This window comes from Bos indicus, chromosome 25 (assembly GCF_029378745.1).
Source record: "Bos indicus isolate NIAB-ARS_2022 breed Sahiwal x Tharparkar chromosome 25, NIAB-ARS_B.indTharparkar_mat_pri_1.0, whole genome shotgun sequence".
In the NCBI taxonomy this organism is placed as follows: domain Eukaryota; kingdom Metazoa; phylum Chordata; class Mammalia; order Artiodactyla; family Bovidae; genus Bos; species Bos indicus.
In genome coordinates this window covers 1,394,155-1,416,178 of record NC_091784.1, presented here as the reverse complement: position 1 = coordinate 1,416,178, position 22,024 = coordinate 1,394,155, and the positions used below count along the sequence as shown (strand labels likewise).

General features: G+C 58.2%; 2 protein-coding genes across 4 annotated transcripts; one reads left to right on the top strand and one right to left on the bottom strand.

Moving 5' to 3' along the window:
- Nucleotides 1-483: 483 nt before the first annotated feature.
- NME4 (NME/NM23 nucleoside diphosphate kinase 4) lies at nt 484-3,709 on the bottom strand. The gene is made up of 5 exons (XM_019987795.2): nt 3,552-3,709; nt 1,917-2,050; nt 1,564-1,665; nt 1,355-1,467; nt 484-903 (listed from the first exon to the last, which is right to left on the bottom strand). The coding sequence occupies exons 1-5, from the start codon at nt 3,640-3,642 to the stop codon at nt 780-782; spliced, it is 564 nt and encodes a 187-aa protein (XP_019843354.2). The 5' UTR covers nt 3,643-3,709; the 3' UTR covers nt 484-779.
- On the top strand, nt 3,202-21,582 carry PGAP6 (post-GPI attachment to proteins 6). Of its 3 annotated transcripts, none has more exons than XM_019987792.2 (13): nt 3,202-3,336; nt 16,170-16,347; nt 16,430-16,622; nt 16,979-17,106; nt 17,273-17,541; nt 17,619-17,938; nt 18,330-18,420; nt 18,501-18,624; nt 19,019-19,155; nt 19,553-19,731; nt 19,800-19,946; nt 20,699-20,815; nt 21,168-21,582. In XM_019987792.2, the coding sequence occupies exons 3-13, from the start codon at nt 16,521-16,523 to the stop codon at nt 21,462-21,464; spliced, it is 1,911 nt and encodes a 636-aa protein (XP_019843351.2). In that variant the 5' UTR covers nt 3,202-3,336; nt 16,170-16,347; nt 16,430-16,520; the 3' UTR covers nt 21,465-21,582. The 3 variants fall into 3 exon arrangements, with proteins under 3 accessions (XP_019843351.2, XP_019843350.2, XP_019843349.2); XM_019987791.2 differs by lacking the exon at nt 3,202-3,336 and adding an exon at nt 12,661-12,836 and having other exon boundaries at nt 17,012-17,106; XM_019987790.2 differs by lacking the exon at nt 3,202-3,336 and adding an exon at nt 12,662-12,836.
- The last annotated feature ends 442 nt before the right edge of the window (nt 21,583-22,024 follow it).

Below are 22,024 nucleotides of genomic sequence, written 5' to 3'. Positions count from 1 at the left end.
ACAGGGAGAAACCTGAGCGGGGAACCCAAGGCCAGCATCGCAAAGACGTCATAAAGCAGGGTGAGGACCAGTCGGCCTCAGCAGGTGTAATGATATGCAGTATCCAGTACCTGTGACAAGTGGCCAGGGACACACCTGAGGACCAGGTGTGAGGAGTGATATGCAGTGTCAATGTGGCCACCAGCCTTTCTGCCTTCGGGGCGGCTTCAGCTCCCTGCCTACCCCTTCCTGCTACTGTTCACAACTGCCTAGGGCTCCTCCTTGAGGGACAGCACAAGCTCTGTGGCTCAGCTTGGAGCTCCCAGATTTCAGGCTGGAGGTTTCAGGATCTCTGCCTGTCTCATATATTCAACAAAGTTCTTGATCTCCTGGTATGTGAGATGGTAAGCTTCATTTCTACTTTCAAGCTGCTTACAACTTTGCATAAGGCCTCATTCCCACCTCAGAGATGGCAGGGGCCATAATGAGCACTCCACTCCCACACACAGCACAGTGAATTTTAATGTCCCCACTTTGGGGAAAGGACGGTCACACTACCAGCTTTTGGACCCCGAAGCTTGTCTGGCACTTTGGTTCAGAAAGGACTTGGTCCAGTTGCTGGCTTACTAAAAGGCACATAAAGTTTGTGGCTCAACCATTCTGGGGCTGGAGTGGGGCAGAAGGTGGACAGGGAGGTGGTCTGGGACAGATGGGCAGAGCGTGGGTGTGAGCTCAAGTTCTTGTCAACAGAGGTAGCTGGTCCTGAGTGGATGCCAGGGTGACCGCGGGTGCCTGTGTGCTCAGGCTGCGTAGATGCTGCTGAGGTGGCCTTCATCTGCCCAGTCCACCAGCTCACTGCTCTGGAACCACAGCTGGATCTCTCTCTGGGCCCCCTCCACGGAGTCACTGGCATGGATGACATTCCTGTGCCAGGTGGCAGAGGTAGGGTACAGGCTTCAGCATGCACCTCGGGGGTCCTAGGCACAGTCTGCCAATCCCGACTGTCTAGGGGAGTGGGTGGGTGATGGTGCAGAGGGGCAAGGAAGAACAGAAGAGCTGGAAAACTGGGTTCCAGCCTGACCTCAGCATCTGTCCCGGGCCAACCCCTGGGGCGTCTGGAGGTAAAGTCAGGTGACAGACTGATGGCAGAGCATAGACACAACACAGGGAATTCTTTATCACCTCCTGTGTACGTGAAAAGGTTTTTGAAAAATACTGCACTAGCCAATGTCAGGTTTGGCATGCTACCATCAAGTTTTCTGGCTTCGCTTTCCCCTGAGCAAGACACCCAGGCCTGGTGGATCTGCCTTGGGCACAGGCCGCCACCCTGAGCCCCTAGGGCACTGGGCCTCAGCTACAAGTGGCTGAGTGTTACCTGCTGACGTGGGTGCTGAAGTCTCCCCGGATGGTGCCAGGGGCAGCCTTGGCAGAGTTAGTGTGGCCTATCATGGCCCTCGAGGTGCAGACCACATTGGGGCCTTCCCAGACCTGCAGCAGAGAGATAGAGGAGGTGGGGAGAGGCGGGGGTCACCCAGGGCTCAACCCAGGGCCCTCCACCCTCCCACTGCCACAGCCCCGCTATACCATGGCCACTACCGGGCCGGAGCTCATGTAGCTGATGAGGGCTGGGTAGAAGGGCTTCCTCTGCAGATCGTGGTAGTGCTCAGCAAGGATCCTCTCTGGGGCCTGGTACATTGAGGGAATGGGTGAGAGGGAGCCCCACCGGGCACCCGGGCAGTGGCTGTGGCGTCCTGACCGCAGGGCGCTCGGCAGACGACACCAATAAGAGCTGGCACTCCAACTACAGGAGCACAGGGCAGGCGCTTCCCGCCCCTCCCCTCCTACTGCCAGCACAAGAAGGCTGTCCAGATGCAGGGCTGAAAACAGCCCCCACCCCAGTCCCCTCAGCGACACCCACAGGCCGAAAGCCCTGGTACCTGCAGCATCTTCATCCCCACCAGCTTGAAGCCCCTCCTCTCAAAGCGCCGGATCACATCCCCAACTAGCCGCCGCTGTACCCCGTCTGGCTTCACCGCAACCAGCGTCCGCTCCCGGGTCCAGGAGGGTCCTCCTGTAGAAGAGGGGGTCTCGGGGCTGCCATGGCCTCACCTTTCATGTCTCCTGGACCTGGGTTCCCCTGCCAGGACCCAAGTGTCCCCTAGACTGCAGAGTTTGCCTCAACCAGAGCAGTCCTGGAGGGGAAAAGTATGGTGCCCACAGCCAGGACTGTCCAGCAAGGTGGGCCCCTGGGGACTTCAGCCTGTTGCAGGGGGCATGGCCCCACCCAGGCAGGCAGTGGGAGAAGCTGCCCATTATGGAGCTGGTGCCCCTGAGATGCCACACTGGAAAGAAAGTACAAGTCCTGATGTTCACTCCTGTACTTCGGGGAGCTAGCATAGACACTGTCTGCACCCCCAAACTGCCACATCAGGGGTCTGAGGTGAAATAATGGCAGGGACCAAGGAGAGTGAAAAGCACTTTCCCACCAGGTGGGTCACAGGGAGAGAGAGAGAGAGGGACCTGGGGATTGAGAAAGGGGGAGGGATCCCTGTCTGCAGCCAGGGAGACAGGAGGGCTCCTCCCCTGACACCTTCCTTGGCCAGGCTGCTGTTGGGGTTTCAAGGCAGGAAGGACACTTGAAACCTAGTGTCCTAATGTCAACACTGCCCCAGCCCTCCTCCTCCGGGGGTGATGCTGCCAGAGAGACCCCCAGTGTCATCACCCTCCTACCGCCTAACACTTCCAGAGTTAGGCTGACCCTTGGCATTGGGTCTAGGGTCAAGTGTACTCTGGAAAAGGGCCCAGACCCTGGATTGGCAGCTAAGCCCTGCAGAGAGGGAGGAGAGAACTGGAGAAGAGATGAGCCGCCAGGTCCAGAAGAGCCAGTGTCCCTGGGGGTATCTGCATCTGCCTTCCCAGCCCCAGGAGGGCTTGGGGAGCAGGCATCGGGTGCCCACTACGTACTTTCAATGCCTTGCACTGCAGGAAGGACCCCACCCTTATTCGTTCCCCCAAAGCCCAGTCCCTAGGGGCCCTGCTGTCCAGCCTGGCCTACTGCCAGCTGGCTCCTGCCTCGGAAGATGGCAGTTTACCCTTGCCAGCATTGGAACGCCAGGACTCTGGAAGCGCCCGAGGGCCAGCTGCTAGGGCGGAGAGCCCCCGGATACCTGCAAGACTCCAGGCAGAGATATGCTGGGAGGAAAGATGTCTCAGGACAGGAGTGTTAATTTGCTGAGAATGACCCCACGTAGGAGCCCTGGGCCCGCTGGGATCCCCGCCAGCACAAAGTGTAGCCACCAGGCTTCTGGTTTCCTCCAGCTCCGAAGCCCTCGGACCCCCTGCCCCGAGCACGGTGAGGTGAGTGGGGCCGTGGGAGCCTGGCTGGGAGTGAGCGGCGAAGGCGGCGGTGAGCGCTGGGGGCCCGCGGGGCAGGAACCCCAGGGGCGTGCCTCTCCAGTCCGCCTACTCCCGGGCCTTCGGCCCCGTCGCCGGGGCCGCACGTGCGTCAGCAAAGGCCGGCGGCCCCTCGACCCGCCCCACCCCGCGCGTGGCCGCCAGGCGAGCGGACTCACCCGAGCAGGAGCGCGCGAGCAGGCTGGGGCCCAGGGCCCGCGCGCCGCACAGCAGCCCCCGCAGCGCCGCGAGCCCGGAGAGGCCGCGCATGACTCCCAGCCGCCGCTGCCGGCCGAGCGCGCAGGGGAGAGGGTCCTGGGAGGAGGGGGAGGGGCGGGGGGGAGGGGCGGAGGGAGGGGGAGGCGGGAGAGAAAGAAACTGGGGGAAAGGGTGGAAGGAGGGAGGCGGGAGGAGGCCGCAGGGGTGGAGGGAGAGAGGGAGGCGGGTTGGGGGAAGGAGAGGGAGGGGAAGGAGTCGAGGGAGGGCAAGGAGTCGGGGGAGGGCAAGCGGCCCCAGGCTTCTGCGCCTACGGCTCCTCCCTCTCCCCCCCTGCACCCCGCACTCCCCAGCCACCCCCCCGCACCTCACCCCAGACGCTGTTTCACTCGAGTGGACTTGGGAAGTGTCTAATGTCAATTTCTGTTAAAATCAGAAGAAAAAAAGAATAATGGTGATGAACCCAGCACGGATGTGTTGTCTTTAAATCAACAATCAACGCAGTCCTTAAGTATCATGTTGAGTTCATGCAGGTCCTCCTGCGCCTGTCTTGGCCTGCACCCCTGTCCTGGAAGCAGGGCCGGCTTCTGGGCTGGGGGGGTGCGGGGGCGCGGATGCTCCCACCTGGGTCTGGGTCTCCCTCTGAAATGACACCCTGAGCTGGGAGGATGGACCTGCATGGTCAGGCAAGGTTCGGCAGGGCATCCAGGCATTTGGATGGGGAAAAATCCCACCTTTATTGTCAACTGGCCTCGAACCGGAGGAATTTAGCTTCACTGAAACACCTTGCGATGCCTGTGACTTGATCATAAACAGAAATCACAGATATTCTCATTTATAGTACAGTTCACGTTAAAAGGGTGGCAGCTTACTATTTGAATTTTGAGATCCACCGGATCTAACGTAATGAGTTTTTTAAAAAACATACGTACTTAAAGTTTGTTTTTTAAGCTGTGATATTTATTTTTTTGATCACACCTTGCTGTGTGTGGGATCTTAGTTTCTACCCCAGGGATTAAACTTAGGCCCCTGGCATTGGAAGTACAGAGTCTCAACCACTGGACTGCCAGGGAAGTCCCCATATATATTTCTGTGTGTTGTGTGGATGGAGTTTTTTTTCTTAGTTTCATTTTCAATTGTTGATTGCAAGAGTATAAAAATACAATTGAGTTTTGTACATAGATCTTGTACCCAGAAACTTTGCTGAACTCATTTATTAGTTCTAATAGTTGCTTACTGGATTCTTCAGGATTTTGTACACGCAAGGCTCCCCAACTTAGATGCCTTTTGTTTCATTTTATTAATGAATTGCTCTGGGTGGAAACTCCAGAGGGGAGAAACATGGTGACCACAGCCAGGATCTCCAGTAAAATATTGAATACGAGAGACCCGCTTTTTCCACTGTCTTCAGATGGGACACGATTGTTTTGAAATCTTTTTGCTTTCTTAGTATGGACACTTACAGCTATAAATTTCCTTCTAAACACTGTATTAACTGTATTCCATTTATTTTGATATGTCTTCATTTTCTTTCATCTCAAAGTATTTTCTTTAATATTTACTTTTATTATTTTTTATTTGGCTGTGCTGGGTTTTAGTTGTGGCATGCGGGATCTTTAGTTGTGGCGTGTGGTATCTAGTTTCCTGACCAGGGATTGAACCCGGGGCCCCTACATTGGGAGTGCAGAGTCTTAGTCTTTGGACCACCAAGGAAGTCCCTCTTTCTTTTTTTTTGAATTGATTGATTTCTTACTGCGTTGGATCTTAGTTGCAGCACTTGTGATCTTTGTTGTGGGCTTCTCTCTAGCTGTGGCATGGGCTCCAGAGCATTTGCGGCACACGGGCTTAGTTCCCCTCTGGCTGTGGGATCTTAGTTCCCTGAACAGGAATTCAACCCACATACCCTGCATTGCAAGGTGGATTTTTCATTTTTTTCCTGTGCTTGGTCTTCATTGCTGCCCACAGGCTTTCTCTTGTTTTTCAGTCACGAAGTTGTGTTAACTCTTTGCAACCCCATGGACTGCTGCACGCCAGGCTCCTCTCTCCACTATCTCCTGGAGTTTGCTCAGATTCATGTCCATTAAGTCAGTGATGCTATCTAACCATATCATCCTCTGCAGCCCGCTTCTCCTTTTGCCGTCAATCTTTCCCAGAATCAGGGTCTTTTCCAATGAGTCAGCTCTTCACATCAGGTGGCCTGATACTTCCTTAGCACTCAGCCTTCTTTATGGTCCAACTCTCACACCCATACATGACTACTGGAAAAACCGTAGCTTTGACTATACGGACTTTATAATGTCTAGTTTTGTCATAGTTTTCCTTCCAAGAAGTAAGCATCTTTTAATTTTATGGCTGCAGTCACCGTCTGCAGTGATTTTGGAGCCCAAGAGAATAAAATTTGTCACTGCTTTCACTTTCCCCCTTCTGTGCCATGAAGTTATGGTCCCAGATTCCATTATTTTAGTTTCTTTAATGTTGTGTTTTAAGCCAACTTTTTCACTCTCCTCTTTCACCCTCATCAAGAGGCTCTTTAGTTCCTCCTTGCTTTCTTCCATTAGAGTGGTATCAGCAGCGTATCTGAGGTTGTTGTTTCTCCCAGTTTTCTCTAGCTGCAGCAGATGGGGCCCCTCTTTGTTGCGGTAATAGGCTCTAGGTCTCGGGCTCGGTAGTTGTGGCCCATGGGTTTAGTTGCTCTGCGGCATGTGGGAGCATCCTGGACCGGCGGTTGAACCTGTGTCTCGCTTGCCTTGAAGTCCCTTACAGTACTGTCTGATTTCTCTTTTGATTTCGTATACTCTAAAAACTACAAATCAGGACTTCCCTGGTGGTCCAGTGGTTAAGAATCCACCTGCCCTGTCAATGCAGGGGACACAGATTCAACCTCTGGTGCAGGAAGGTCCCACATGCTGCGGGGCAGCTAAGCCCACGCGCCACATCTGAGTGTGCGCCCTAGAGCCCGCGCTCTGCAATAAGGGAAGCCACTGCACTGCAATGAAGCGTAGACTCCAGGTTGCCAGGGCTTAGGGGCTGGAAAGGATGAACAGTCAGAGCACAGAGGATTTTCAAGGCAATGAGACTACCCTGTATGACGCTCTAATGATAGATACATGTCATTACTGTATGTGTGTTAGTCACTCAGTCACGTCTAACTCTTTGTGACTCCATGGACTGTAGCCCACCAGGCTGCTCTGTTCCAGGGATTCTCCAGGCAAGAATACTGGAGTGGGTTGCCATAACCTTCTCCAGGGAGTCTTCCCAGCCAGGGATAGACACCCCGCCACCCTGTTTCTCGTGCCCCCTGTATTGCAGGCAATTTCTTTACCACTGAACCATCTGGGAAGCCCTGACCTGGGGGTATAGCTCAGCATTATTGTATATTAGCTGCTCTGCTGCTGCTGCTGCTAAGTTGCTTCAGTCGTGTCCAACTCTGTGTGACTCCATAGATGGCAGCCTACCAGGCTCCTCTGTCCCTGGGATTCTCCAGGCAAGAATACTGGAGTGGGTTGCCATTTCCTTCTCCATTGGTTGGTCTAGGGATTGTAATTAGATTCTTAACATTTCACAGACTCTAGAATTTATACTGTGCCGTTGCTTGTAAGATGCAGGAATTTTGCAACCATGTAGGTCTGTTTTCTCCCTCTCCATTCTATCTGCTCCATTGTTTCTAAGAAGTCATTCATTGTTTGAACTGTTATTCCCTTGAATGTCATTTTTCTCTGGGTGCTTTCAATATTTTCTCTTTTTGTTTGGTTTTCAGTAGTTGACTGTGATGTGTCTGCCTGTGATTTTCTTTTACACATTCTTCTTAAGACACACTGAGCTACTTGAATCTGTAAATTAACGTCTTTCACCAGATTTCATGTTTTCTTCTGCCTCATTCTCTTCTGTCCTCTTGGAATTCCCCCTTTAAGCATGTTAGACTTCTCATTCCCCCTTGGATCACTGCCAGGGGAGCCAGGGTAGATGGCTTATTCTAGGAGCGGGGGTCCCAGGAGGCTTACCCCTATTCTGCCCCCCCAGGGAAGCTGGTGGGGGGTGCCAAGGGACAGCCCGCAACCAGAGCTGACGCTAGAGCCTCCTGTCCTTGCAATCATCTTCTGCCCTTGTCACCCTCTGTCACTCCGCACTGGAAGGGGAGCCGGACTCACCACGGCCACCGTGCCCCATTGCCGCTGGGCCGTGGCCCCGACTCAGTGCATGCCAAGAGCTCTGAGAGCAGCTCCTGTGCCCTGCACCTCCTGGTTCCTCGGTGCCCAGCACCCAGGACAGGGAGCAATCATTAACCAGATAAAATAGGGATACAGGAGAACTACATGCTGCACTCTAGAAAAAATAACTTGCATTTAAGCATAATTTTAAGTGTATGAGCCTCCTAAAAGTTTTGATGGGAAAATGATTCTTTATGAAATGATAATAATAGATGGTAGTTGGAGTTAAGAAAAACTTTGTCTCAGTAAAATAAAGATGCAGAAACTCTATTTGTTCCCCAAAGTTCTGGGGAAGCTATTCCTCTGGGCCCCACGTGTCTGGGTGCCCTGGTCTAATTCATGCTGACACGTAGGGGCACTGGGAGGAAGAGAAGGAGAAACCGCCCGCATCCCAGCCCCACTCACACGGGGACACTCTGGTCCCTCCCCGAGGAAGCCTGCAGTGGGCTGACAGGACACCCCGTCTGTAGAGCAGGTGACTCCTTCCAACCTGGGCCTGGCACACAGGAGGAACCTGGGCTGAACTGGGGAGGGTGGGAGAGCAGGGGGCGGGGGTACTGAGGGGCCCAGCCTTTCCCAGTATGCCCAGGGCTGAGTGTCCACCTCAACTGGAAGAGCAGCCATGGGAGCGAGGCCAGCTGGCACTGGCACTGGGCCCAGGATGGCGGCAGTGCTGGCCTGGGCTAAGTGGGGAGGAAGGACGGAGGGGAGACCTGGGAGAGGAGGCAGGCGGGGGACTCAGGAGAGGCGGGCAGTGCTTGCTTTCTCTCCTTTGCGGGAAATATGTCTTTCCCTGGGTGGGCAGGCAGGCAGCCGTCCACTCAGTCCACACTCATGGAGCCGGTGAGGGCCTCTGAGGGTGTTCCAGCCTGGAAATGGGCTGCATCCAGGAACTCTGTCCATAAAGCCAATGCAGGGGACGCAGGTTCCATCCCTGGTCCGGGAAGATCCCACAGGCTGTGGAGCCACTAAGCCCAGACTCTGCAACCGCAGAAAGCCCGTGCGGGAAAACCCATCTGTGGGAAAACTGTGCGAAAATTCCTGAGATATCCAGGTCCTCGTCTATGCACCGTCCCCTCACAGAGCCCCAAGGGTCCACAATCACAGACACCTCTGTGGCTGTGACCATGCGTGTAGCCTAATGTTTGAAGCCTGGCCTAAGATGGAGTCCGGCTCTGTTTCCTCCTTCAAAAAGGGCCCAGAAGGAAAGAAGACACTGGAAACACCCCGCACCCTGGCAATCGACAGGAGACGACAAGAAAGATGTAGCTGGTCCACTAGCAGGCAAACGGACCACAAGGGAAGACAAGACACCCTGTCCCCTCTCGGGCGAGGGAGCGGGCACTTGCCCTCTGTGGCTGCAGTGTGAGCTGCTCCTGAAGGCATCGGTGGCAACACTGAAATGTACTGGAAATGGGGACCCGTGCTTACAGGGGTGCTGGTGAAGGAGGAAACAGACAGAACAGGTTCCATCTTGAAAGCAGGACTCCATCGTGGGCCGGACTGTGGACTTTGAGCTCTATGCCCAGTATCTATGGAAACGACGTACCAATTGGAAAACCAGACCCCCGGGATGAAAGAGCCCCAGGACTCGTACCTAGACTCTCCATTGCCTAAAAGAATACCCTAATTATCTGTGTAACCAAATAGAATCATTAATTCTATTATGCTTATTGGGATATGACCACAGGCCTATTGATTATTGTCCACTGTTAACTACCTAGGCTTAAGGCATATGAATCACAGGTTAACTTTGATTGTATCTTTCTTTTCCTTTGTTCAGACCAGTTTCAGGGAATTTGGGGAGGTGGGTTTGGGCACGTACACTTAGGGTATATAAGATTTTCACAAAAAACTGGTCGGGGTCCTTGGCTAAGAGGAGACTCTGCCTTGCGCCCGCTGGTGTAATAAACTGCACTCCACTATCTGCATTATCCTTCTGAGTGAGTTTGTTTCCCGGAAAGTGTGGCTACAACATTTTCTTAAGTGTGTGAATTCCCTTTCTATCTCAGATGGGTTTTTATTACTTGCACAGCACATGATTCCTTCCACTTGGCTTGATGACGTGGATCCTTTCTCCTTTTACCCATTTTACAATTACATAACGTTTTTTAAATGAATCTGTTTTTTAATTTTTTGGCCATGCCGGTGTTGTTGCTGCACAGGGCCTTTCTCCAGTTGCGGCAAGCAGGGCGGCTCCTCTCTGTCGACGAGCACAGCCTTGGGCTTCTCACTGCGGCTTCTCCTGTTGCTCTATGTCACATGGGCTTCAGTAGCTGCTCCACAGCACGTGTGATCTCCCTGGACGGGGGATGGAACCTGTGAACCCTGCACCGGCAGGCAGTCTTACCCACTGAACTACCAGAGAAGTCCCACATAACATTTTTTAAAGTGTAGTCAAATAAGTAACCTTTTCTTCATGTTCCCCAGTTCTTTGTCTTGCTTAAGAAAGGCTTTCCCATACCTGTATTCTAAGGGACGTGTTCTAGGTTCCTTTTAATATTTTTATTGTTTTATTCTTAACAGTTGATTACCTCGAATTTTCCACATACTGTGAGGTAGGATACAGAAACCTCCTACCACAAGGGCCTGTTTCCATCTTCAAGTGAGGCCCCCAGGTGGGCCCTTTCTATTATACTCTTGTTACTTAGCAGAGATCTCTGATTCTGGTCCATTTGCAAGTTCCCCAGCCCCCCAGCCCCCCAGCTCCCCGCCTCAGACAAGCACAGACACCTCTCCTCCTGCCTGCTAGGGAGCTCGGTGCTGGAGTCTCACTGATGTGACCCTCAGAGCGGGTAGGGTTGAGGGCACCGCAGAGCCCAGCCTGGGGCAGGGATGGGTCTCAGATGGTACAGACCTCGGGGCTCAGTGCTAACCACAGTTGCTGTCCCTGCATGATCTGGGTCAGTACAGTGCACTAAAATCGAAGCTCAGCAAAACCCGTAATTGGTCTCGTCTCTTTGAGAACCTGGGAGCCCCCAGCAGCCCTGGGTGAAGAGGCCCTGCCCAGATTCCAGAGGAATAAATAAGAGTTCACACCTGGGGCTTTCTCCTCCCCCTTCACCTTACCTCATCCCTCCCTTCCCCCCAGCCTCCAGTGGCACTGGGTTCCAGGGGTCAGCTTCTCCTCTCTCCGTACCCGTAAATCCACAAACACACAGACACACATACACTGAAATTCAAAAAATTCAAACAGATAGAACCCCTCCTCCCAGTCCTCAGCCACTTGCTTCCCTTCCTGCACCAACTGCTGGATGCTTCTAGGCATTCTCCACCTTTGAGACATGCCAACTAAACAATTTTTTTTCCTACAAAAAGTGGAGCTTTCTGAACACATTATTCTGCCCTTTCCTTTTTCTGCTAACGGTCCTCCTGCTAGACCATTCCAACCAGTACACAGAGCTTCTGGATTTTCAGCCCACTGGATCAGTGTTTATACCATCACAGCATTTGAATCTCCATCTGGGTACCCGTGATTCAAATGCCCCTTTCCCTCATGACAGGTATCTGGGTGCAGGCTGCACTCATGCAAGCTCATGCTTCTGCGACCATCTCTGCAGGGAAAATGCACAGCGGTGGCAGGGTGAGGCTCCCAGAGGCTCAGCAAACCTAAGAAAGTCTGGGCGCTGCAATCAGCTTTTTGCAGATCTGTTAGGTCAAAGAAAAAAGGCCTCTGGGTGCTTTTCATTTTGCCTTTCTCTAAGGAGGGAAATTTGCATATCCTTTGCAGTAATCTTCTCCAGTGGTTTCCTTATTGGTATTTCCTTATTGGTATCTGTGGTTTCCCGGTTGGTGTGTCTTATTTATCTGTAGGAGCTCTTTATTGTTAGTAATCTCAGTGAGATTTCTTTGTGATGCAAGTCCAAGTGTCCTCCAGTTTGAGGCTTCCTTTTTGTGAGTTTGTTGCAGTTTTGCACTTAGCTGAATTTCTCAGTCTTGCCTCTAGTCTCCTGGGTGATATTTAGAAAAGTCTTCGCTTCCCCTAGACGCTAAAAAAGCTTCCCTAAGTTCTCTGGAGTCCCTTCACCGTTTCCTCTTCACGCTGAAACCCTTAATCTCTTGGAGCAGACCCCGGGGTCAAGGGCGGGGAGTGACTCGCACCACCGACGCGAATCGCCACCTTCACAGTGTACAAAATATGTGCAGGAGCCTCTTAATCTTTCCATGAAAGTGTTTTCACCCGCACTCGTAGAGCCTTTGTGGTGTGGCGCGCCTGGAGGCCCGCCGGGGAGTCCAGATCCGGGAGGCGGGAGCGGCCGCCCGCGGGCCGGACCTCCCGCCGCGCCCAGCCAGTCACGCAGCGACCCGGGTGCCCCCAGACACATGTGGGGCGCTCTGCGGCCGCCCCGAATCTCCTGCGCATTCCAAGCCACGCCGCACCATTTCTGCTTCAGAACCAAGACCCCCGCGGTTCTCTGGGTCCGGTGCCACCTTCTGCCCCGACTCCGCCCCCCGTGTCCCGCGACCCTGCACCGCATCCCGCCCCGCCTCCGCTACTCTGTGCGCAGTGGCGGACCCGCGTTCCCCCTCAGTCCTGACCCACCTCTGACCTATTTTCCCAGCGCGCCCTCTTGGTCCGCGGGACGGCCCCAGCCCCGCGTCGCACCCCGCCTCGTGTCACCCTCCCTCGCCCCACGTCACCGCCCCGCGTCGCCCCTCTGTCCCGCATCCTCCTTCCGATCGCCTTCCACGCGCGCCCCCCGGGCAGCTCTTCACCCAGCGCCCCTGTCCGCCCGGGCTCCGGCGGGGCGGGGCCTCACAGGCGGAAGTGCCCGGGGCGCCGGCGGCCGGGACCGGCCCGGAGGATGGGAGCCTTGGGCAGAGGCGGCGGCGGGGGCCGCAGTGGCGGCGGTGGCTGCCCGGGCGGCGGCGGGGGCGGGCGGCCTGGTGCGCGGGCCGGGTAGCGCCTGCCCGAGCGCGGAGCCATGCGCGGGGCTGGGACTGGGACCGGGGGCGCGGCGGTGGCGGTGGCGATGTCGCTGCTGCTGCTGCTGCTCTCTCGGTCCCCGCCTGCCGCCGCTGGCGACGGCAGAAAGAGCGGTAAGCGAGCGCGGACCCGCGGGCCCCATCCCCGGGGCGCGGGCGGGGGCGCGGGGGGAAGAGGCCGGGGGGGCGGGTCCGGGATTGTGACTCACCTGGGGACACCTGTGCGCTCACCTGGCGGGGACGTAGGCCTCAGGTCCCCACACCGTGTTGGGGGCGCAGGGCGCCCCCTTGCAGGGCGCCGAGTGTGAGAGCGATCTGATAGAAAGGACGCCCTCTCCCCTTCCTCTGTGCCCAGGGCCAGGTTCGGCCAGACTGTCCCCTTGGAGCAAGCTCTCCTTTCCTTCCTCCTCCCCCTCCTCCTCCCAACGCGTTCTGGCCGGGTAGGACCTTCGGGCACCAGGGTGAGGTTGAACGGCCTGGGGGGGACTCTCCTGGGACTCCAAGGGCTGCGGTGGGAGTGCGAGTCCCTAGGAGGAAACCTTGGGCAGTGGGGTTCCGGGATGCCATCTGGTCTGGGAGAGGGGCAGAGTTGGAGAAAGTTGCTTAGATCCTGGAGTCGCAGCCAGGTGTGTTTCATGGCTTCGCCTCTCTCACAGTGACCACTACCCGGGTGCAGTCAAAGGCTCAAGGGGGTGGCTAGATCAGAAGGTGCTACTGGGTGGCGACTGGGGGTGCTGAGTAAACTACCTGACTTCTGTGGCCTTGGGCTCTCTGATGGCCTGCTGGCGGGCCTGGGAGGGCCCAGATGCCCCAGGAGGCATTAGGCAGCTTATCCAGCACAGCATGGGGTGGCTCCCAGCCCATCCCCCCACCCTTCTCTGAGATCTTGCTCCTCCAAGCTCCTGTTTCTCTGAGGGCTGTGCCTCTGGTTTCTGAGCCTGGCTTAGCTTGAACTGAAAGGCAGTTTCCCCAAGGCTGGCCCCTGATGAAAGCTCTCCGCTGGGGACTGCCACCCCTACTTTCTCCTTTTCTTCCTTCTCCCTGGTCATTGGTAGGGAGATGGAAAACCTGGGGCAGCCGCTCCCCTCCTGAACGGATCCTGCATTCTGTGTGATCCTGGCTTCTGGGGTCTCTGGGTGGGCAGGGTCTCCGCACTGGGTGCCTATGCTGGTTTGGAGGATGTACTAGAGGATCCCCTTACTAGGGTCCCCAGACAGGCTCAGGGACTTTCTTTCTCCTACCCCCAACCCTGTGTCCTTGGAGGGGGGTTGTGGGCGGAGCAAGTATGCATGTGGCTGGTGCTTCCTGATACTGGAAATGTAACTTCCACTTCAGGCTCGGATGTGTGAATGGCCTGGTACATTCACCAAGATAATGGAGTGGGTGTCTTGGGCAGGGAGGTCGGGGTGCAGGGCTGGGGATGGGATGGAGGGGCTGGGTGGCCCCGGGAGTGGGAGGTCTTATCTCTTGTGCACCTTGAGGAGACTTTACAACCACCAGCTGAATTGCAGGTGTCCAGGGCTGGCCGGGGAGCCAGAGGACCCAGCCCCTCTCAGGCAAGGGGCTGGACGCCACAGCTGGACCTCTCCTGCCTGGCCACGTAGAGCAGCTGGGTGCTCGGCAGCTGACTGTTTCTCTAAGGCCCTGTGATCCCATGGTGGTGGTAGTGGGGGGATGGTGCAGCAGGAAGAAGTTTATATTAGTTCAGTGGCCCCTAGTCTCTTAGCACTCAGGCCACAGCCGGCAGTTGGAACCTGGTGACCAGCAGATACCTGGAAAGCCTGGTGCTTGTGCTGTGTGGTGCCTACCCCTGCCCAGCCCCCATACTGGGCTCCTGGGAGCTCAGATGGCTTTGCAAGTGGGCTGCTATCTCTTTTCAAGGTGCTTACATGGGAGTCAGGAGGCTGGCAAGAGAGCCAGCTGCTCACCCGGTTTACTCACCTGCTCACCTGGCCCACCTGGAGGGGCCCCGGGCTTACTGCTGGGATGCTGTGGGCTGCCACCCTCCTAGTGGGGCAGGGGGAGGAGAGGGTGGCCCCACCCTGCTGTGTTCACAGTGTGTTTCTTCCCGAAGCACTTTAACATCCATTAACCATGGAGGGAGGGGCAGCTGAAGGGAGGTGCTGTCCTACTCCCCAACTCAGAGGAAGCTGGGCCCAGAGAGGGGAAGGGACGGTCAAGGTCACTCCGCGAACAAGTCCTGAGCTGGCGGTGGGGCAGTGCTTCCTGCTGAGCAGCCCGGGCACCTCCTTAGTCACCCCTGTACACAGCACTGGGGCGGGCCTGTTTTTGGAAGGTGGGGCCCCCCTCGTGGGGCAGGTGGTTATGCCGTGGGCCCCAGACACGAGGTTGTACTGGTTAATGGACTCTCCTAGGAGGGTCCTAATCCAGGGTGGGGTCTCCAGAGACCTTTAGAGCTGGTTTGGAAAGGCTGGTGTGACAGGAGGGGGCCTTGGGTGACAACTTGCAGAGTGTGTTGGGGAGAGGGGCCATGGAAGTGAGGGGCTGGGAGACACTGCCAGGACTGGGGGGCTCCAGGGTGGGGCATAGGCCGCTAGCTTGTGTGCTGCCAACCCCTGCTTTGTCCCTGTGCCCCTCTGCAGGGGCTTGTGCCCACTGAAGCAGCCGCTCCAGCCTAGGTGCCCCCCGCCACCCTCCACCGCAACACACACACAGGGTCTCTGCTCGCCTCCTCTCTGGGTGAGGAGGGACAGCGGCTCTTCCTGTACCCCAAATCATGGCCTGAGCAGGCAGCCAGCCTCCGGACCTGGTCGCCCTGCCCTGTCCACTGCAACCAGGACCAGGGATCCTAGCACTGGGGAGACTCAGTGGAGGTGGGGGTGTGTCCTGGCCTCCAGTGCCCAGGGCAGATGGGAGGAGGGATGGGGCTCCCACCTTGACCTCTTCCTGTGCCTTTCACCCTCCATCCCTCAGCCCCAGGTGTGCCAGGGTTGCGGTGGGGGGGCCCCAGGGGCTGTGAGCAGTGTGGAGAGGAGCAGCCCTCTGAGGGGGTCTCTTCCTGCTTCTGAGGTCTGAGGCACTTGACCTCATGTTGACCCAACATGTGATTGGTGTTGGGGCCTGTGGGACTTGTTGATCCAGGGTGCCTGGTGGGTGGGATGCAGAGATCTGGGGAACTGAGCCTGTGAGCTGGAGGTTGCTGGCAGGGCTGGAGGGGTTAGGAAGATGGATGTACAGACGTGGGTGAGAATGTGATTCCTGAATGAAAGCTTCTGAGCCCCGGCCCTCACCAGGGGCTCGGGGGCAACAGTGACTTTTCCCAGGTTGGGGTTGGTGTGCCAGGCATCCCAGGGGCTCCATGGCTCCCCTGGCTGCTTCTCTGAGGCCAGGCCAGGCAGAAGGGCCTCCGCCCTCTGCCTTTCTCCATCTTGTCCCCAGGGGAGGGCTCCCAGGCTCCCTGGCTGCCTGACAGTGCCTTCTCTGCAGACTCCAGGCTGGTGTCAGAGCAGTTCTCCCAGGCCCCGCAGAAGCTGGCCTTTTACAACTGGTACGGCAGCGCCCGGCTCTTCCACTTCCGTGTGCCCCCGGACACGGTGCTGCTGCACTGGCTGCTGCAGGTCACCCGGGGCAGCGGCCCCACCTGCAACAACGTGGAGACCACCGTGTAGGTGCCAGCCCGCTCATTGCCTGCCTGCTGGAGCCGCCCAGGGCCACACCTGAGACCTCCCCGCTCTCCCTGCCTGCAGGTACTTCCGCTACGGCGCCCCTCCTGTCATCAACCCACTGGGCACCAGCTTCGCCAACAATACCTCGGTGCAGCCCTCCTTCCTCCTCAGGATGCTGCAGGACAACGCCTCTGTCAATGTCTCCTACCCAGCACCTGGGGACTGGTTTGTGGCCGCCCACCTGCCCCCCTCCTCCCATAAGATTGAGGTGAAGGTAAGAGCACTCCCTCTGGGGATCGGGGGGCAGCACCGCTCAGTGCACGAATGACTGGTCCCTGTTCACCTCCTTAGGGCCGACATTGCTCAGGGCTCTGCTGCCCAGCCCTGCCCCCGAACCCCAGGCTCTCTGGGCCAGCCGCGCCCCATCTGCTCCAACCCCACCTCCAGGGCCAACCACGCCCCCTCTGAACCAGCCCCGCCCCATCTGCTCCAACCCCTCCCCCTCGGTCCATCCCCGCCCCTCTGGGCCAGCCTCGCCCATTTGCTCCAATCCCGCCCCCTGAGTCCATCCCCGATCCCTCCGGGCCAGCCCTCCCCCACCTTCTTTGCCTGTCCCTGCTCTTTCCTCAGGACTTTATTCCCACCTGTGCCTACATCTTCCAGCCGGACATGCTGGTCGTGCGAGTGGTTGAGATGTCCATCCTGGAGCCTGACGTGCCCCTCCCACTAGTCCTCCTCTCCCAGCCCAGCTACCTCAAGTAAGTGCAGGCTTGCTGGAGTGGGCAGCCCTGCTGGCCTCAGGGCAGGTGAAAAGGTGGGGGGTCCAGGTCTTGGCCCCCACCCTGGAGGGTGAATTTAAGCATGGGGTCCGGGGGCAGGCCGAAGCTGCAGAGCCCAAGCGAGGCCGTGTCCCCTTGGCTGCAGAGTCTTCGTCCCCAAGCACACCCAGGAGCTGCGGCTGGAGCTGCAGGGCTGTGTGTCCAATGGGAGCCTGGGCTGCCCTGTGCACCTTACCGTGGGGTCGGCCACCCTGCCAGGAAACTTCCAGAAGGTGCTCACTTGTAGCGATCCCACCACGGCCTGCCGCCTGCTGCTGCCCTCACCACCCTGGGAACGGTGGCTGCAAGTGACGGCCAAGAGCCTGGCGGGGCCCCGCGTGTTGGTGACGTTTAGTGCCGTGGCTGCCCTCACAGGTGGGCTGTGCGGGGAGGTGGCTCTGCCCCGCTCCATCCCCAGGCCTGCCTGCACTGAGCCCCTTGTGTCCTGACAGCCTGCAGACCGTGGACTGCGAACCTCCAGCGCCTTCTGCAGAGCAGCCCGAACCAAAGCAGCAACGCCTCCACGGGCCCGCCGCCCCTGAGCCCCAACACCCAGGACCTGGACCAGAGTGGCGAGGCAGGCAGTGGCGCTTTCTGCTTCAGGAGCTTCCCCATCCTGCGGGAAGACATGGATGTGGTGTCTGTGCGCTTCCGGCCCCTGGACAGGGCCTCGGTGCTCGTGCAGTCGGACATGCCCTCAGTGATGAAACTGCACCTTAACACGGGCATGGACAGTGGGGGCTCCCTGAGCATCTCTGTGAGCGTCAACCAGGTACCCTGATCCTCAAGGTTGGGTTGGGATTGGGACCCGGGGCCTGGGGCTCAGACCTTCCTGGGGTGCAAGGACTGCTCAGGCCTTCCTGTGCCCACTTTGACATGGAGATTGGGTCGGGGTGGCCTTTGTGGCAACAGAGTGAGCCTGGCAGGGCATCGGGCTGGCATAGGTGCCAACTGAGAAACAGGAGGCCTGTCCCGGGGGCATCGTGTCCCTGTTGGCAGGCTGGGGCTGCATGGGGGCAAGAGGCTGAGGCTGGGGCCCTTGGCCTGGAGGGGACAGTCCTGGTGGGCCCTAAGCCAGCGGGAGCCACAGAGAATAGCATTTAGCACCAGAGGTGAGCGTGAGGTGGAGGCTGGGGACTGACCCTGCTCGGCCTCCCTTCCAGACCGTGATTGCCAGCAACACCTCGGTGGTGGCCTGTGTGACCGCCGGCTCGCCCTTCCTCAGCTTCAACACTTCGCTCAACTGCACCACAGGTACTGGGAGGCGCGTCTGGCCCAGGGACTGGCAGGCATCTGGCTGCCTCTGACCGGGCCTTCCCACTTCCTCTCTGCAGCCTTCTTCCAGGGTTACCCCTTGTCCCTGAGTGCCTCGTCTCCCACAGCCAACCTCAGCATCCCCTACCCAGAGACAGACAACTGGTACCTCTCCCTGCAGGTCCTCTGCCCCGAGAGGCCTGAGTAAGTAAACTTGGGGGCAGGTGGCCAAGTGGTTGTGGTCAGGCCTGTGGATGGGACTGCCTGCATTCCAGCTTGGGGGTGACCTGTCTTCCTCCAGCCGTGCCGGGTCAGTTGCCTCCTGCGGGGTCCCTCTCTCCCCCCAGCCACTGCTCCCGTGGCAGCTCCGAGAGCGAGGACACGAGCGGGGATGCTGGTCCCAGCCCAGGCAGGTGGGGGCTCAGGCAGGCAGGGAGAGGGCATCCTGGCCTTGCAGAGCCCCTTGTGGTTGCAGTCCTCTGGGGCCCAGGGGACTTGAACACTCTGAGTTCAGGTGTCCAAGACCCTCTGGGAGCTCCAGAGCAGGGCTGGCCAGCAGATCTCTGCAGCCAGCCTTCCTGGGGCCCCTTCCTCGCAGGGAGTGCATGCAGCCCTCAGTCCTTGTGGAGACCACCTTGTACTTGGTGCCTTGCCTGAACGACTGCGGACCCTACGGCCAGTGCCTTCTGCTGCGTAGACACGGCTACCTGTATGCGGGCTGCAGCTGCAGGGCAGGTAGGGATGGTCCTGATGCGCCTTCCGCCTGTGCCTGTGGACCTCAGCCCTGGGCCTCTCTCTGGCAGCCACCCCAGCTCGGCCAAGGTTGGGGGGCGCCCCGAAGAGTGAGGGCCACCGCCTCCTTCCCCAGCCTGCCATGCCCCGCAACCCCTGTGTGGGCTCACAGAGGCACCCCCGGAGATGGGACTGCTTTATGGTCTTGGTTTCCCGTGCTCACACCTGCCCACACTGGCCTCCGTTTGCCCACACTTGTCCTGGCCCGCTGTGGGGTGAGGAAGGGTTTCCTCCTCAAGGCTCTGGGCATGGAGTAGGCCCTGAGGTTCCTGAGCAGCCACTACCTTGCCTGGCCGCACTGGCCCGGCCTTGGCACCCACAGTGCTGCGTTGGCCCACAGGCTGGCGTGGATGGAGCTGCACAGACAACAGCACAGCCCAGACTCTGGCCCAGCAGAAGGTAGCCACCCTCCTGCTCACCCTGAGCAACCTCATGTTCCTGGCCCCCATTGCCATCTCTGTGCACCGCTGCCTCCTGGTGGAGGCCTCGGTCTATGCCTACACCATGTTCTTCTCCACGGTAAGTCCGGCTCCCCGGGGTCGGGGGGAGGTGGGAGGCTGGGTTGTCGCTCATCACTCGGCCCACAGTTCTACCACGCCTGCGATCAGCCGGGTGACGCTGTGCTCTGCATTCTCAACTACGACACGCTGCAGTACTGCGACTTCCTGGGCTCTGGAGTGTCCATCTGGGTCACTGTCCTCTGCATGGCCCGGCTGAAGGCGTCCCTGAAATACGTGAGTGACCTCCTGATTCCTGGGTCTGGGTCCTGGGAGAGCGGAGGCCCTTGTGCACAGCGTGTCAAGGGAGACACCAGAAAGGGGTTTCTCGCTGCCCTTGGAAACCTCTTGATCTGACCAGTACTGGGAGAGGTGCCTCTAGCTGTGAAGGGACTGCTGGCTGCTCGGAGGGTGCCAGGAAAGGATGTGGTGGGCAAGGTTAGGCCAGGCCTCATCCAGAGAGGAGGCCCGGAGCCCCAGACTTGGACCAGACCTCCCCAGGAAGCGGCCAGCTCTGCTCCTAGAGCCCCAGTACTGAGAGCACTTCAGGGCTTGGCTGCTGGAGATGCGTGCCCTAGACAAGCCCATGCTTCAGAAACTCCCCTGTGCGGAGCTTTCTGGTGGCCCAGTGTTTCACACTCTGTGCTTTCACTACCCTGGGCCCAAGTTGGGGAACTAAGATCCCACAAGTTGTGCGGCATAGCCCAACAACAACAAAAACTGCATTAGAAATACACCTGTGGATGGACCCGCGGGACCAGTGGATCCCAGCAGTGCGGGAGCTGGGAGAGGATTACCTCCTCCCCGCCAGCGGAGCAGGACACAGGCTGCCGGTTTCTGCAGGGGGCTGGCAGGGGTGCTGGGGGCGACGGGGGGACATGGGGATGACCAGCGGGCCCACACCGCCTGCTCCTGCTGGACCTTGTGCCATCAAAGACACCCTGGCCTGGGGCTCCCATGACCCGTCGTCGTCCCTGTGTTTGGCCCAGGTCCTCTTTATCCTGGGCGCTCTGGTCTTCGCCATGTCCTTGCAGCTGGACCGCAGGGCCGCCTGGAACACGACGGGGCCTTGCCTCTTTGCCATCGTGGTCATGGTTACCATGTGGGTAAGGACCTGGGGCAGGCAGGCTTCTTGCCCAGACCCCCTCCACTGGAAGTTGGGGTACAAGAGTGTGGGCTCCCTATGCCTGCTCACCCTGCGAGGACAGAGTGTGGCCCCTCGTTCCGTCCATGTTCTCATTCCTGGGTCTGTGAGTGTGGCCCCTCATTCCGTTCATGTTCTCGTTCCTGGGTATCTGTGTTCTCCACACCCACCGAGGGCTGCCAGCAGCAACCCACAGGGGCCCAGTGTGGCTTGGCACCCCTTGAACCCCTCCAAGCAGCCCACACTCGCAGCCCTGGGCAGCGCCCCGAGATATGACCGCAGCTCCGTGCAGATACCCGTGTGGTTTCCTGCAGGTATACCGCTGCGGGCGCCGGCGCCACTGCTACCCCCCCTCCTGGCAGCGCTGGGTCTTCTACCTCCTGCCCGGCCTCTCCATGGCTGCTCTGGCCCTCACCATCTATGTTTCCATGATGACCAGCGAAAACTATTACTACACCCACAGCATCTGGCACATGCTGCTGGCAGGGAGCGCAGCCTTCTTGCTGCCGCCAAGGGAACAGCACGCCGAGCCCTGGGCCTGCGCCCAGAAGCTCACCTGCCACTATGAAATCTGCAAGAACCACCGGGACGAGCTATACACAGTGACATGACAGCCGGCGGGGGTGGGTCACCTGCAGCTCTGGTGATTCCTCCAGCCAGGGACAGGACCGAGGGAGAGGGACCCTATGGAGATCCATTTCCAACTGAATAAAACTGCCCTGCACACTCTTTGGCTTCCCCCTCCCGATGGAGGACCACACCCCCAGATACCTGTGCCTGCGGGCTGCCAGCTGACTCGGTCCCTCTGCAGGTCCCAGCTGGAGTCTGTAGGGGCCCCTGGGGCCAGGGCCAGGCTGCCTGGAGAGCACAGGTACCATGTGGGAGCAGGCTGTGGGTTATCCTGGCCTGGGGATGGTTGAAGGGAGATGTGGAGTGGGAGTCCCCCACTGCCCAGTTCCCCTGTGAGGCTTTCGTGTGAGACACCCAGGTGGGCAGAGGAGCCCTGAACCTGCCTCCCGTGGGCCACTGGCTTCTTGACCCTTTGTGCCCTGAATGCCAGCCTGCCTTGGGCATGGATCTACCCCGTGCTGACACACTTGCCTTGAGAAGGAGTGACCACACTTAACCATGGAGCTGATGGCACTGGGGGTCCGTAATGGCCAGCTGCCAT